General features: G+C 50.6%; 1 protein-coding gene across 13 annotated transcripts in view; it reads left to right on the top strand.

Annotated features, from left to right (window-relative positions):
• The window catches only part of GREB1 (growth regulating estrogen receptor binding 1), a 161365-nt gene extending 147657 nt beyond the window's left edge, over positions 1 to 13708 (top strand). For 10 of the 13 annotated variants that reach the window (XM_063789305.1, XM_016947309.4, XM_016947332.4 and 7 more), the window contains 8 exons: positions 348 to 509; positions 2308 to 2512; positions 3320 to 3494; positions 4552 to 4770; positions 5691 to 5826; positions 8775 to 8975; positions 9730 to 9868; positions 11351 to 13708. In XM_063789305.1, the coding sequence (XP_063645375.1) occupies positions 348 to 509; positions 2308 to 2512; positions 3320 to 3494; positions 4552 to 4770; positions 5691 to 5826; positions 8775 to 8975; positions 9730 to 9868; positions 11351 to 11514 (1401 nt within the window). In that variant the 3' untranslated portion in view covers positions 11515 to 13708. Of the gene's footprint in view, positions 1 to 347; positions 510 to 2307; positions 2513 to 3319; positions 3495 to 4551; positions 4771 to 5690; positions 5827 to 8774; positions 8976 to 9729; positions 9869 to 11350 lie in introns of those variants that run through there. The other 3 variants (XM_016947336.4, XM_054678260.2, XM_016947345.4) reach the window with 3 other exon arrangements.
• Positions 13709 to 15975: the final 2267 nt, after the last annotated feature.

Here is a 15975-nt window from a genome sequence, read left to right as displayed (position 1 = left end):
GCTCTGTAGCATGAATGCTTGAGTTGGTGACCCAGAACAGGGCTCTGGTCAGGTTCAAAGCCATGGGGACCAGAAAGCTTGATGCCTGCTTGGCACAGCTGGGTGAGGCCCCATGCGGACTGAGGATGGGAGCAGGCTCTCGTCGTGGGTGTGTGGCCTCGGGCGTGCTTGCCCTGTCAACAGACCTGGGTGTCTGCACTTTGCACTGGAGTCACCCCGTGGGTTTCTTGTGCTGTAGGGAAGTGGTGACTGTGAGCTGCACGTTGTCACAGCAGAGTGGGCCTGGGGTCTTCTGGGAAGCAGGCCGGACTCTGACGGCAAGCTCTGTCCTTTCCCCCACACCCCAGCTGTATGAGTCCACCCTGCACGCCTTTGCCTTCTCTTACTCCATGCTAGGAGAGGAGATCCAGCTGCACTTCATCATCCCCAAGTCCAAGGAGCACCACTTTGTCTTCAGCCAACCTGGAGGCCAGCTGGAGAGCATGCGACTGCCCCTCGTGACAGACAAGGTACTGGCTCAGAGACCTAGTGGGACAGATCCAAGTGGCTTCAACTGGGGACTGAGCCGGGGGCTAGAGACAGAGCTTCCTGTGAGGGAGTGCAGACACCGATACAGGGACTGAACTTGGAGGAGGCTGGTGTCGCGCACGGGCTCTGGAGTCACTCCAATTCAAGCCTCAGCCTTGCTCTACCATTTACTACTTTTGTTATTTGAACATGTCACTTAATATCTGCAAGCCTTGGTTTCCTCATTGTTACGTTGGACAGTAGCAACTTGCAAAAGCTTGTGTTGAGAACTGTTTGGAATAACTGATGAAAGGCCCTATCTTCCGTGCCCGGAAGATAACAGGAGCTGGGTAGATGTTCATCCCCTCCCTGTCTTTTCTTGAATGCTCTGCCAGGTAACATTTTGCCTAGGCTTAGGTAGATAGGACAGCACAGTGAATCCCTAGGGCCCATTACCAACTCCAGCAATTGCTAACTCATGGCCAGCCTTGTTTCATCCGTCCCTCTCTCCTCTTCTGCCTTCCTGTTTTGTTTGGAAGTAAATCCCAGACCTCAAATCATGTCATCTATCTATACATATTTATACCTATAGATATAGATATTTCAGTGTGTCTCTCTAAAAGACACATTTCCTTTATCTTTTGAAGAGATTGTTCTGAATGTTCCATTGTCTCTCACCATTCTTACAGAGATGCTCCTTGTAGAGCTTTTGGTTTGACAGTGCTCACCTGATCACCTCAGAGTCAGTTGGCTGCTCTTTAACCAGCCCCGCTCAAGGCAGGCCATGTGGAGAAGCTGCTTTTCCTTCTCCAGAGTGCTAGGCACCTGTGGAGTTGCCCCTGGCCTTTCAGACCTGGCAGCCTGTTATTAAGCAATGAAAATATTTGTAATGTACCCAAGAGGACTTCATTGTTAGGTACCTCCTACCTCACGGGCTGGGGTTGGGTGTTGCGGTGAAATTCCAGGGGTGAAATATGAGAGCTGGGGTTTCTCCACCACTCCACTCACCTTCCAGCCTTCCTGGCGGAGCTGGCCATGAGCACCAGCTGCATGCACAGTGTTGTGGCAGGTGCTCTGAGGAATTCAGAGGGAGCAGAAGGCCTAGCTCTGCCAGTTGAACTTATTGTTAAAGAAGGAGTTGAAGAAAACAGTTATTTACATAAAAGATATAACAACCCTAGTGGATAGCTAAGCTCTATGGGGCAGTGATTGGGGGGTGTTGTGTGTTCATTTGCATGGAAAATTAAAGACATACAAGAATAATGTGTGCTCTGGGCACAATATTAGATTCTAATATGAGAGGGTAATGAATTTGGTTAATTGCTATATGCCAGTTAATTTCCGTTGCCTAACTATTCCCAAATAAGCATTAGCTTTGGGATCTGTGGGCTAGCAGTTTGGGCTTGGTTCAGCCGGATGATTTTCTGGGCTCCGTTGTACTCACTCACTCGTGTCGATAGTGAGCCAGCAGGTTGTCTGCGGGCTGGCTGGTGGCCTCAGCTGGGCTGTTCAGCTCTCCTCCATGTGGTCTCTCATCGTCCAGCAGGCTAGCCCGGGCTTGTGCATGGGAGAGTTCTGAGAGGGTGTGGAACATTAAGTCCTCTTGAGGCTATGCCCAGGACTGGCACAAGGCCATTTTTCCTCCCCTTTACTGGTAAAAGCAAGTCACAAGGCTGAAAATTCCAGCAGTATAGGAATGGTCATCATTCTTTGATGGAAAATGCTGCAAAGTCACATGTCAAGGGAATAATTGCGGCCACATTTACAAACACTCTACCTCATGATACCTGTACTTTGCAGAGCCATGAATATATAAAAAGTCCGACATTCACTCCAACCACCGGCCGTCACGAACATGGGCTCTTTAATCTGTACCACGCAATGGACGGTGCCAGCCATTTGCACGTGCTGGTTGTCAAGGAATACGAGATGGCAATTTATAAGAAATATTGGCCCAACCACATCATGCTGGTGCTCCCCAGTATCTTCAACAGCGCTGGAGTTGGTGAGTGTCCTTTAACATCATCTACTCAGTCAAACACCTGTGAACGAACACTTGCGAGAGTATTCTAGAGACAAAAGTTAAACATGTGACATCAGGCCTTTTACTTTTGGACTTTTAAAGCTATTTTCATTTTGTTTGACTCTTTTATGCAGTCTTTCCCCGCTACCTGCACCCAGTGTTTGGTTATCCATTTAATCGATATTTTCTTTCTTTCTTTCTTTCTTTCTTTCTTTCTTTCTTTCTTTCTCTTTTTTTTTTTTTTTTTTTTTTGAGATGGAGTCTCGTTCTGTCATCCAGGCTGGAGTGCAACGGCATGATCTCGATTCACTGCAGCCTTTGTCTTACGGGTTCAAGCGATTCTCCCGCCTCAGCTGCCCAAGTAGCTGGAATTACAGGCACCAGCCATGACGCCTGGCTAATTTTTGCGTTTTTGTAGAGACGGGGTTTCACCATGTTGGCCAGGCTGGTCTTAAACTCCTGGCCTCAGGTGACTGGCCTGCCTCGGCCCCCCAAACTGCTGGGATTATAGGCGTGAGCCACTGCACTGCGCCTGGCCAAATTGATATTTTCAATGGTTAGAGAAGAAAGCATAAGAAAGCAAATTTGTGTTCCACCTGGAGAGGAGTGTTTTCCTCCCTGTAGTTTTCTCTCCCTAGCCCATGGGCCGTGTTTTGTGACAGGTGATTCATGTCAGGAAGGTCGGAGCTGGCTTGTCTGGGCGGCCCCGACAGCAGGTCTGCCTGGGGTCTGTCTGCTGTGGGTGTGGGTGCAGGTCAGTCCTGAGTCCAGTTGCTTTGCCCACTGCAGGTGCCGCTCACTTCCTCATCAAGGAGCTGTCCTACCATAACCTGGAGCTCGAGCGGAACCGGCAGGAGGAGCTGGGAATCAAGCCGCAGGACATCTGGCCTTTCATTGTGATCTCTGATGACTCCTGCGTGATGTGGAACGTGGTGGATGTCAACTCTGCTGGGGAGAGAAGCAGGTGAGGTAACCTGAGAGCACCACCTCCTGCCACCCTACGAATGATGACCGAGTGTGCCCTCTTTGTATGAGGAATGTGCCCACCCCTGGAAGACCGGAGGGCCTCTCATAGTAGAAGGGGTGGTTGTGGTTCCCAGAGTCCTGGGTGTGGTAAAAGTGAGCTCATGTGCCAAGCCTGGCTTACTTTTAATTTTAAAAAATTGTTATTGGGCCGGGCGCGGTGGCTCATGCCTGTAATCCCAGCACTTTGGGAGGCTGAGGCGGGGGGATCACGAGGTCAGGAGATCGAGACCATCCTGGCTAACACGGTGGAACCCTGTCTCTACTAAAAATACAAAAAAAATTAGCCGGGCGTGGTGGCGGGCGCCTGTAGTCCCAGCTACTTGGGAGGCTGAGGCAGAAGCATGGCGTGAACCTGGGAGGCGGAGCTTGTAGTAAGTGGAGATGGCGCCACTGCACTCCAGCCTGGGAGACAGAGCGAGACTCCGTCTAAAACAAAAAAAAAAAAAGAAAAAAATTGTTATTGAAGTATAATGCAGAAAAGCACACTATCCATTTAGTATAACATATAGACAAAAAAGAAAGTATAATACATATACAGAACTTTTCCCAAGCTGAGCACATTCATTTAACCTACTCCGATATTAAGAAAGGGACATTGCTGCCCCCCAAGAAACTCCCTTCCTGCTGCCCCAGCCCCACCCCTCCTCACTAGCCTGACTGCTGACTCCTAGCTTTATTTTTATTTGCTGTGTGGCTTTAGGCAAATGGCTAAATCATGTTGGGTTCCAGTTTCCTCGTCTGCGATTAATACCTATGCCATGGGGTTGTTGTGGGAATTGACTAAATTATGGTCTGCAAATGTGTTCAGCACATAGCAGAAATGAGCGCCCGTGGGAAGCGCCCAGCAGGGTGCCTGGCCCCGGGGGGCTGTGCGGGGCACCGGCCCGTCCAGGTGTTCACGGCAGTCTGAGAGCCGGTGCCACACTGCCTGGTCCCAAGGACCTTGCTGCTGCTCGTGTGTCAGCCTAGGGACTCACTCTCCCTCCTTGGAGCAGGGAGTTCTCCTGGTCGGAAAGGAACGTGTCTTTGAAGCACATCATGCAGCACATCGAGGCGGCCCCCAACATCATGCACTACGCCCTGCTGGGCCTGCGGAAGTGGTCCAGCAAGACCCGGGCCAGCGAGGTGCGAGAGCCCTTCTCCCGCTGCCACGTGCACAACTTCATCATCCTGAACGTGGACCTGACCCAGAACGTGCAGTACAACCAGAACCGGTGAGCTCCTGCACCTGGGGCAGAGGAGGCGGCAGCCCTGGGGGCGCAGAGTCCTGAGTGAGTGCAGCCTGGGGCTGCAGAGGCGTCCTGGCTGTGAGCACTGACCTGGCCTTGCTCTCCGTTGTCCCAGTTTTTTTAGTGCTGAATAATTTTGAGTATTCGCAGATCATTCAGCTTCATTCACCAATTCTCATGATGCTTTATTGAGTGAGTTATATTGGACTGTGTGTTTTTCTTGCCTTTTTGGTTCATTCTCCCAATACATTGCTTTTTAGGAGCTTTAGCCCTGAAGAAAATGATAATTTCCGTAGGTTTCTGTACATATCTAGTCGCAGAAGTGCTCACATCTCCAGAGGATTCAATTGCTCAGTGTTCACGGAGTACCTCTCTACTGGGCAGTGGGCCACAGCCTGCGTCAGCCTCTCAAAGAGGGTGGGTTTTGGAGCCAGACTGACTGCGCCTCCAGGAACCGGGGTTCTGCTGCGTATTAGCTTTGCAGCGCAGGCAGGCCACTCACCTCCAAGCCCTATTCTTCTTAGCTGTAAAAAGCAGCTCATGTTTTTACCCTGGGAGGTTTTTTGTTGCTTTCTTTTTCACCGATGCGTGAGGTCGTGTTGGTAACGTTTCTCACGTGCACTTGGCCCTTGGCCTCTGGTCACCACGGGCAGTGCTTTTGTGGTTTAAGCATGAGGTACACACTGCCTTCCCTGTGCAGAGATGGCCCTGTCTGTCCTGTGGGTTTTCCTTGTCTGTTTTGCCTCATATTTCCCCTAGAGTAAGGAAGGTCTTGAGGCAAGAATGAAGCCCACTCCACCTTCATAGCCCCCTACGATGGGGACCCACACTCTAGGTGCTGGGGGCAGTGACGGAGGGTGTGAGCTGTGCCCCATCAGACCCACCCCTCCTCTGGCCCTGAGTAGGTTCTGGTGTGATGATGTAGACTTCAACCTGCGGGTGCACAGCGCCGGCCTCCTGCTCTGCAGGTTCAACCGCTTCAGCGTGATGAAGAAGCAGATCGTGGTGGGCGGCCACAGGTCCTTCCACATCACATCCAAGGTGAGCTCCTCGCTGCTGGGCAGGCCTCTATGTCCACCGCCTGGGCCGCCCTGGCACACACACTGAGGGTAGGAGCCATCGAGGGAGGCCATGTCTCTTTCAAGCGCATGGGGCAGGGCCCTACTGGGTGGGGTCAGTAAAGGTTTTTAATCGGCATTGAGCCCTGGGAAATGACAGGGTCCATGGGGTCTCTCTTCTACCTCTGACATTAACCAGTATCCTGCAAGCTTCCTCTGGGTGCAAGGCTACAACCAAGCCTTCCTGTGTGTTCTCACCTGCCCCAGCTGGGTGAGGTCTCAGGCCACGCTCTTCCTTGGGCCCCTGGGATGGTGCCTGGTTGCATAACTATTTGAATGGCTCTGCAGGCTGGCCCCATAGTCATACTGTGTGTCCACTGGGCAGCCTCGGGGTGGGGAGAGACCTGGTATGATTATGTGTGTTCCAGCTGAGCAGGCCTGGGGAATTAAGACGTAAAATCACAGCAAGTCTTGATAGCTCTGTGTCTTCCAGGAAGCAATGCAGCAGGTGTGTCTCTGCCCGAAGTTCTCCCCAGTCCCGTGGGCCAGAGCCCCTTTCTCTGTCACTTCTGTCTGTCTTGATCCTGCCCTAATGCCACCAGCTGCCTTTCCCAGCCTCTATCCCTCCTTGTATCTGTAAACTCCTGATGGCGTTAGCTACGCTGAGGTGGGCTGGGTCTGAATTGGGACACCAGCTCCATCTCCACTGACCCCCAGAGTCAGGGATTGCCCCTTTTCCGGGAGTTGGGGGCCTCTCCTCATTGTTCTTGCAAAGTAACAAGACCTTTAAATAAAGGCCCCCACTTACAGCATCATTGAGATCTTACGATTGTGTGAGGTTTGTTGTTTAATCAGGTAGAACAGACACCTTTACCAGGTCTCCACCAAAGGGCCAGATATGGCTTTAAAACGAACTTTTCTTTTGTGTCCTTCAGTGTCATTTTAAAACTCTTAGGTATTTTATCTTTATTATTGAAACATAATCTTAATTTTCTATTATGTTTGATTGCATATTGGTTATGCATAAGAAAGCTAGTCATGTCTTACAATCTTTCATGTGAGTGAAATCACTGCATTGTTTTCATTTATTCACTAAATATTTAGTGAGCCGCCAATCCCCATGCTCAGGAGTACACAGCCCAGCAGCTGGGGCAGATGTTAGACACATGGCTAGTTAAGGACCATCGGGAGAAGCACCACAAAGGTGAAGTGTGTGTCGCGGGGAGACCTGAGTCTGTGGGAGTCCCCAGGGAAGTGATGTTAAAGGAGACCTGGAGGAAGAGAGTGAGCCACGTGCCCAGGCAGGGGCAAGGGCAGGGGTAAGGGCATGGGCAGGGGCAAGGGCAGGGGCACGGGCATGGGCAGGGGCAGAGGCAGGGACAGAGGCAGGGGCAGGTACAGAGGCAGGGACATGGGCAGAGGCAGGGGCAGAGGCAAGGACAGAGGCAGGGGCAGGGACAGAGCCAGGGACATAGGTAGAGGCAGGGGCAGGGACAGAGCCAGGGACATAGGTAGAGGCAGGGGCAGGGACAGAGGCAGGGGTATGGGCAGGGGCAGGGACAGAGGCAGGGGCAGGGGCAGAGGCAGGGGCAGAGGCAGGGACAGAGGCAGGGGCATGGGCAGAGGTAGGGACAGAGGCAGGGGCAGGGACAGAGGCAGGGGCAGGGGCAGAGGCAGAGAAATGGGCAGAGGCAGGGGCAGGGGCAGGGGCAGAGGCAGGGGCAGGGACAGGGGCAGGGACAGAGGCAGGGACATGGGCAGAGGCAGGGACAGAGGCAGGGGCAGGGACAGAGGCAGGGGCAGGGGCAGAGGCAGGGACATGGGCAGAGGCAGGGGCAGAGGCAGGGACATGGGCAGAGGCATAGGCAGGGGCATGGACAGGGACTTGGGCAGAGGCAGGGGCAGGGACAGAGGCAGGGGCACAGGCAAGGGCAGGGGCAGGGGCAGAGGCAGAGGCAGGGACAGAGGCAGGGGCAGGGACATGGGCAGAGGCAGGGACAGAGGCAGGGTCAGGGGCAGAGGCAGAGGCAGGGACAGAGGCAGGGGCAGGGACATGGGCAGGGACATGGGCAGAGGCAGGGACAGAGGCAGAGGCAGGGACAGAGGCAGGGGCAGAGGCAGGGGCAGGGACATGAGCAGGGACAGAGGTAGGGGCAGGGACATGAGCAGGGACAGAGGTAGGGGCAGGGACATGGGCAGGGACAGAGGCAGGGGCAGGGGCAGGGGCACGGGCAGGGGCAGGGACAGAGGCAGGGGCAGGGACATGGGCAGGGACAGAGGCAGGAGCATGGGCAGGGGCAGAGGCAGGGGCAGGGACAGGATGCCTTCAGTGGGTGAAGGTGCAGAAGGGTAGGAGCGAGGAGGTCGGTATGGAGGAAGGGGAGGAGGGTGGCGGAGAGGAGCTGAGGAAGTAGGCAGGCCTTCCCAGCTATGGGAAAGTTCCAGACTTTTCTCTAGGACTCACGGGAGGGAAGCAGTGAGAGTCTGATTTACGTAGATGTAAACGTGTTGGTGATGGAGCAAGAGCCTGTGGCTGGGATGCTGACTGTGGGTGGGAAGAGCCCCGGGGCTGGGCGGGATGGGGACAGGACCTTTGGTGGGGAGCTGGCCACTTCCAGAGGCTTGCATCCCCCAGACCCATGGGTTCTCTTGTTTTCTCTAGACCAGAAAGCTGGTTTCCTGCATGGAATGATCAGTGTCTATAATTCTTACTGATTAGGGTGGTTCGTTTTGACGTGTCTGTTTCATGTTTCCTTTGAGTAAAACCTAATCTTTCTCAACAGAGAAGTTTATTCTTGAAGTATGTGTTCTCAGTTCATTCCCCTGAGTGACACAAGCTCCCATGCCTGGGCCACCCTTGCAGCCCAGAAGCCATGGGAAGGTCCTCGCCCCTCAGGGCAGTGGTGGCCTGACACCCCCCTTCCCGTGCAGGTGTCTGATAACTCTGCCGCGGTCGTGCCGGCCCAGTACATCTGTGCCCCGGACAGCAAGCACACGTTCCTCGCAGCGCCCGCCCAGCTCCTGCTGGAGAAGTTCCTGCAGCACCACAGCCACCTCTTCTTCCCGCTGTCCCTGAAGAACCATGACCACCCAGTGCTGTCTGTCGACTGTTACCTGAACCTGGGATCTCAGGTGACTTTCAGAGGGGGTGCTGTCGAATCCCTAATTCAGAGAAATCTCTAGAACCAATGGGCTGGAATCTGGGACTCTGAATCCTAAGTCCTCAACTCCTTCGTCTCGGGGTTGACCCCACTTTGTAGGTTTTGCCATTCAGCTGAGAGAACTGAGATGCTTTGCCTGGAAGTAAGACGATAGGAAGCCAGCCCAGTTCTGATGCCCAAACTTTTGTTTGTTTGTTTGTTTGTTTGTTTTTGAGATGGAGTTTCACTTTTGTCGCCCAGGCTGGAGTGCAATGGCACGATCTCAGCTCACTGCAGTCTCTGCCTCCTGGGTTCAAGTGATTCTCCTGCCTCAGCCTCCCAAGTAGCTGGGATTACAGGCACATGCTACCACGCCTGGCTAATTTTTGTATTTTTAGTAGAGACAGGGTTTCACTATGTTGTCCAGGCTGGTCTCCAACTCCTGACCTCAGGGGATCCACCCGCCTCGGCCTCCCAAAATGCTGGGATTACAAGAGTGAGCCACCGCACTCGGCCTAAATATTCTGATTCTCAGATGAACTCATGACTAGATAAATCTGGATAAAACTTCCAGAATTTATTTTTCAGATACAGATTTGGAAATAACATGAAAATATTGTCTCTGGCCCCCCAAAAATCTTGAGCTGGACCAAGCAGTTGGTATTTACTAGGTGCAAACCTGTAGTATAATGTTACTGAGCATTTCATAGAAAACGGTGCCCTCTCTTGGATTTCTTCTTTTTCAGATTTCTGTTTGCTATGTGAGCTCCAGGCCCCACTCTTTAAACATCAGCTGCTCGGACTTGCTGTTCAGTGGGCTGCTGCTGTACCTCTGTGACTCTTTTGTGGGAGCTAGCTTTTTGAAAAAGTTTCATTTTCTGAAAGGTAACTTTTGTACTCTTAACTCTGCACCTTGTCTTCAATGGCTGTAGTCACCGGGTACCCTGAGGAGGGGACCTTTGGTCCTAGTCCTTATTTGCCCATGGGTAAACTGAGGATCAGAGAGGGAAGTGACTGCCTCAGCCACCCAGGGAAGTGCAAGAGAGCTGGGATTTGATCCCCGGGGGCTCTCTTTCCCCTATACCTGTTTGAGTAGAGGCAAGACACATCCCCCTTTCTTTTAGATGAATTGCAGACATTTTTTAGCCTTTGTGTTTCTTTTCTTTCTTTCTTTCTGGTTTTTGAGATGGAGTCTCGCTCTGTCACCTTGGCTGGAGTGCAGTGGCACGATCTTAGCTCACTGCAACTTCTGCCTCCTGGGTTCAAGTGATTCTCGTGCCTCAGCCTCCCGAGTATCTGGGATTACAGGTGCCCGCCACCACACCCAGCTAATTTTTTATTTTTAGTAGAGACAGGGTTTCGCCATGTTGGCCAGGCTGGTCTCGAACTCCCGACCTCAGGTGATCCACCTGCCTCGGCCTCCCAAAGTGTTGGGATTACCGGCGTGAGCCACCGCACCAGCCATGTGTGTTCTTTTCCAACCCAAATCCTTCACATCGGTGTCCCAGTCGTTGCTGACACTCTTCCTCCTGGTAGACGAGTCTTTCTCCTCGTCCTGGGAGGTGCCACACCACCTTGGCTTTTACGCCAGTCTTCCTCCTGTCTGCACCAGCTTGGTTGAGAATGACAAGCACTTGTTCTGCATGACTTGAAAACACGATTTCCAGTCTGCATTTCCAGTCCTGCTCAGATCCCTAGCTGACCTTCGCTTTCCTTGGTGGCCCTTGGCTCTGACCTTCCCCTCTAGCAGGCACTGAATGAGCACCAGCAGCATCTAAGGCCTTGGGAAAGATCAAGAGGTTTCTACAGCAGTCTCTGCCTTGGGAAACATTTCATCTAAAGGGAGGACTGGACACAAAGGTGGGGAGGGAGCAGAGAGGGAAAGTGTGGAGGAGACCGGGTTGAGGTGTGGCCAGGTGCTGGGAGTTGAGAGGAAGGGGAATTCCTGTGGCTGGCACGTGGGACAGTGGGGGCTGCCCCAGGCCTGGATGGGTGGCAGAAGAGGGGGATGAAGCTGTAAGGTGGGGTAGGTAGGGTGGGGTATGTGAGCTACCGGCTGGGGCTGAGGATGCGTGGTTTGCGATTCCACCAGCCTCTCTCCTTCCTCTCCGCACCTCGGTTCAGTCCCTGCTCAGCCTTCCTTCTGCCTCCGTGTTTTCTCTCCCGCACACCTGCCACATCCCAGCCACACTCCTGTCTCGCTAAGATTGTACATCATCCCGAAAGAAGCAAGGGGCCGACTTGGATGCCGCTTCTGCCCTTCCCAACAGCGCCCTGTCTTGTCATTGCAAGTAGAATCCGGGCAGCCGCTTTCCTCTGGATAAACTCACCTTTTCCCTTCCCACACCTCTGCCGTTGTCCACGCAGGTGCGACGTTGTGTGTCATCTGTCAGGACCGGAGCTCACTGCGCCAGACGGTCGTCCGCCTGGAGCTCGAGGACGAGTGGCAGTTCCGGCTGCGCGATGAGTTCCAGACCGCCAATGCCAGGGAAGACCGGCCGCTCTTTTTTCTGACGGGACGACACATCTGAGGAAGACAGCGGCGAGTTTTCTGGAAGAGATGAGTGCTCAGAGCCCTCATGCTGTTGAGGCTAAAGGGAGGCCTGGAACGGTGGGGCGTTTGACTGGAATGGACCCCAGGGACTGTCCAGGTGCAGCCCCTCCTAGTACACATGGGCCCCCGAGGCCGTGGTCCTGGGAGCCAGGAAGACTCCGCAGTGGGTGAGAATGAAAACTTGAGACTCCCAAGTTCTGGGCCAGCCCATTGCTCTGGGCTGTTTTAAAGCCCATTTCACGAGGAACAAAGATTTACTTCCTGTCCTGCCATTCTCGTGCTTCCATGGACAAACCTGATTTTTTTCTCTTAGTTCTAAAGAATCTTGGGTTATTTTGTAGCAGTGCCAGTATTTCAGTAGATGGGATTTCAGCCAAGTAGGTTCCCCTGTAACCTCCTACAAAGCAATATTCCAAAGGAACATTTTAACTGTAAAGGCTGGAGACAAGAAAAAATAAGTAGATCGTTTTAATAACAATTATTTAATTGCCTATAAGTTTGCTGTTTCAGAGGCTAGCCCAAAGGCATCAAATTTAATAAAGTTAAACAAATTGATTTACTTCAGAGCAAATATGATCCTATTAAAATAATATAGGGTAAATACCCTACCTCTTAGAAAGGGCAAAAATGCAAAGAAGCTTTCTTTAAAACTAAAAGGGTTTTTTTGGGGGGGAGTTGGGGGCGTAGGAAATAAGGCTAACAGAGGTTGACCTAAAATTAGCCTTACAAAGGAGAAAGGACCACATTGCTTACTTGAAACAAACAATGAAAACAACCAAAGTGATATATAAAATAGTTGATGAGAACTAGACTTATGACTGTAGTTTACTAGAGTTTAGTTTTCAGTTCCTGAAGTAGCTCATTTTCTCTTACTAATGTTTGGTTCCTCAGGGAAGAATCTCACTTGACTAGAGAGGAGGTGGGAACAGAAGAGAGAAGGAGGCAGGGAGATGTATTTCTTAGGGCTCACCCCTTCACAGACTGACAGAATGGTTTTTTGTTTTGTTTTGTTTTGTTTTTGAGATGGACTCTAGCTCTGTCACCCAGGCTGGAGTGCAGTGGTGCAATCTCGGTTCACTGCAAGCTCCGCCTCCCAGGTTCTCACCATTCTCCTGCCTCAGCCTCCCGAGTAGCTGGGACTGCAGGCGCCCACCACCACGCCCGGCTAATTTTTTGTATTTTTTAGTAGAGACGGGGTTTCACCATGTTAGCCAGGATGGTCTCGATCTCCTGACCTCGTGATCCGCCCACCTCGGCCTCCCAAAGTGCTGGGATTACAGGCGTGAGCCACCGTGCCTGCCCCAGAATGGTTTTTAAAGCCACAGTTGAGAGGCCACCCATTGCCCAGCGCCTGGACAGTGATCATCTTGTTCATCTTGTTCAGTCCTTTCTTGTGTGATTGGAATTATTCATCCCCTTTGAAAGATGAGAAGGTTGAGATGCAAAGAGTCTACCTTTCCAAGTTCTCACTGCTGGAAAGAGCTAGAAGCACAGTTCAAAGTTCTGGCTTCTGGACTCTGCAGTCCAGGTCTCCCTTCTCCCACTTGCCTACCCTCGATGCCACACTGTTTTTGAAGTGGCACATAACTTGAAGGAAAAGTTTAAAGACAGTTCAATTTAATCATCAGAATGCATTCTTTTTTTTTTCTGAGACGGAGTTTCACTCTTGCTGCCCAGGCTGGAGTGCAATGGTGCAATGATCTCGGCTCACTGCAACCTCTGCCTCCTGGGTTCAAGTGATTCTCCAGCCTCAGCCTCCCGAGTAGCTGGGATTATGGGCGCCCATCACCATGCCCAGCTAAGTTTTGTATTTTTTTTTTTAGTAGAGATGGGGTTTCGCCAGGTTGGCCAGGCTGGTCTTGTGAACTCCTGGCCTCAGGTGATCTGCCCACCTCATCCTCCAAAAGTGCTGAGATTACAGGCATGAGCCACTGCGCCTGGCCTCAGAATGCATTCTTACACATCTATCCTAGACGTTTATAAGCACTCTAATGGATAACAATCCAAGAATAAATGATTGTAAAAGATGATGCCGAAGAGTTGATGTCAATCTTTTTTTCCTAAGAAAAAAAGTCCGTGAGTATTAAATATTTAGATCAATGTTTATAAAATGATTACTTTGTATATCTCATTATTCCTATTTTGGAATAAAAACTGACCTTCTTTAATCATATACTTGTCTTTTGTAAATAGCAGCTTTTGTGTCATTCTCCCCACTTTATTAGTTAATTTAAATTGGAAAAAACCCTCAAACTAATATTCTTGTCTGTTCCAGTCTTATAAATAAAACTTATAATGCATGTATTGTTTTGTTGGTGAGTATTCATAGCACTGTTTCCAGATAAGATAGTGTGGCTAGTCATCTCTGGGGACTAGCTGCTTAAAATGGATAGTTTTGGAAAAGAAATAAGAATAAAACCATAAAAGTGGAATATATTAACATGTTGCAGAATTCCTGAGGATAAAAAGGCAGACTGCATTGGACGTGCAGGAGAACAAATATGAAGGAAACCAGCTCAGAATGTGCAGAGAAGCCTGCCACCAAGTGAAGAAAGTTTGGGGGGACTCTGAGCTTCACGGTGGCTGCAAATAGTGGAAGGGACCTGGGGCATTTGTCTGGATGATCACCAGGGGGAGCGGTTTGGAGCAGCCAGCCTGGTTGATTCCCTGCAGCGCTTCCCGCCACGCTTCCCATACTCCACTGACCTGGGCTAAGCATGCGGCCATGGCTAAGGCCAGTGGCCCCCTTGCTCACTGCCCATCAGCTCCCTGGACCCTGCCAGGCAAGTGCCCACTCAGGCCTGCTGCCTCTCATGCCAGGAGTGCTCATCCCTTGGACTCTCCCACACTCTGATGTTTTCTTGCTACTCGTAAGTCACCTTCCCAATGAGGCCATCCCATACTGGGGAACTACTAACATAGAATACATTTTTGCTATTTTTGTCTCCTTCTGTGAAGGTAGGAATTCTGTAAGAAACATTCAGTGCTGCGTGCCCAGAGCTTTGAATTTGCCCAGCTCCTGGTATGTGCTCATTCATTGCCCACTCAGTGAATGAATGAATCTCTCATACCCGCAATGATCTCAACATGGGAGCAGGGGTGGGAGTGATCAGTGATGGAGAAACTAAGAAAATAGTGAAGTCGAGCTGAAATTTTTGATTTACGGGGTCAGCACTGATTAATATGCTGGTAGAAAAGGAACATTTAAATATGCATGTTAAGCATTTCGGATGACCACTGGGAGAAGAGAAAGGATGTCCAACATCTAAAACATTAAAGGGAAGACAGCAAACAGCAAACCAATGAAATCCAACATAAGGAAAGGACAGCTGGGGATGGGGAGAGCAACAGGAAATCTTGGCAAATAGGAAACAAAATTAGATGGCAGGTGTGTGTGTCCATTTGTATGTTACTATAAAGGAATACCTGAGACTGGGTAATTTATAAGAGGTTTATTGGCTCACGGTTCTGCAGGCTGTATAGGAAGCATGGTGCTGGCATCTGCTCCTGGTGAAGGCTTCAGGAAGCTTCCAATCACCGTGGAAGGTGAAGGGGGGCAGACACATTGTGAGAGCAGGAGCAAGAGAGAGGTGGGGAGGTGCCGCACACTTTTAAACAACCAGCTCTCGTGTGAACTCACAGGGAGAACCCACTCATCCTGAGGACAGCACCAAGCAATCTAAGCACAATGGAATCTGCCCCCCATGACCTAAACACCTCCCACCAGGCCCCACCTCCAACATTGGGGATCACATTTCAACATGAGATTTGGAGGGGACAAACATCCAAACATATCAACAGTCAAAAGAAATATAAGTGGATTAAATTTACCTAAAAATAGATTGAGGTGCTCAGATTGGATTGAGAAAGCTAATCAGAATGGAATTTAATATTTTGATCACAAACTTATGTAGACATGCCCACATGCTATGAAATATATAAAGTGAGAACTGTTAGAAATATGAGAAGAGGGGCGGGCATGGTGGCTTAACGTCTGTAATCCCAACACTTTGGGAGGCCAAGATGGGAGGAGTGCCTGAGCTCGGGAGTTAGAGACCAGCCTGGGCAACATGGCAAGACCCCACCTCTATAAAAAATATATATATGAGAAGAATGCATAAATTCCATAGTCATAAATGGAGACCACTCCATCTCTCTCAGAAACAGAGGAAGGAGACCAATAGAAATGAAATCTGATGGGCATAGAAAGTGTTGGACATAAAGTTACCTTCAAATGAGAGAGTTCTGTGTTACACAAATCATTCCAGAAAATCAGAAAATGTTCTGGAACTAGAGAGTAGTCATTGTTACACAACGTTGTGAATATGCTAACTGTCAATAATAGTAAATTTTTTGGTATATTTTACTACCATAAAATAAAACTTCCAGAGCATTGGAAAATATAGACATCTGTACTTCTGCAAGGCCAGAAATAACA

This window comes from Pan troglodytes, chromosome 12 (assembly GCF_028858775.2).
Source record: "Pan troglodytes isolate AG18354 chromosome 12, NHGRI_mPanTro3-v2.0_pri, whole genome shotgun sequence".
Classification (NCBI taxonomy): domain Eukaryota; kingdom Metazoa; phylum Chordata; class Mammalia; order Primates; family Hominidae; genus Pan; species Pan troglodytes.
This window is presented reverse-complemented; position numbering and strand designations above follow the sequence as displayed.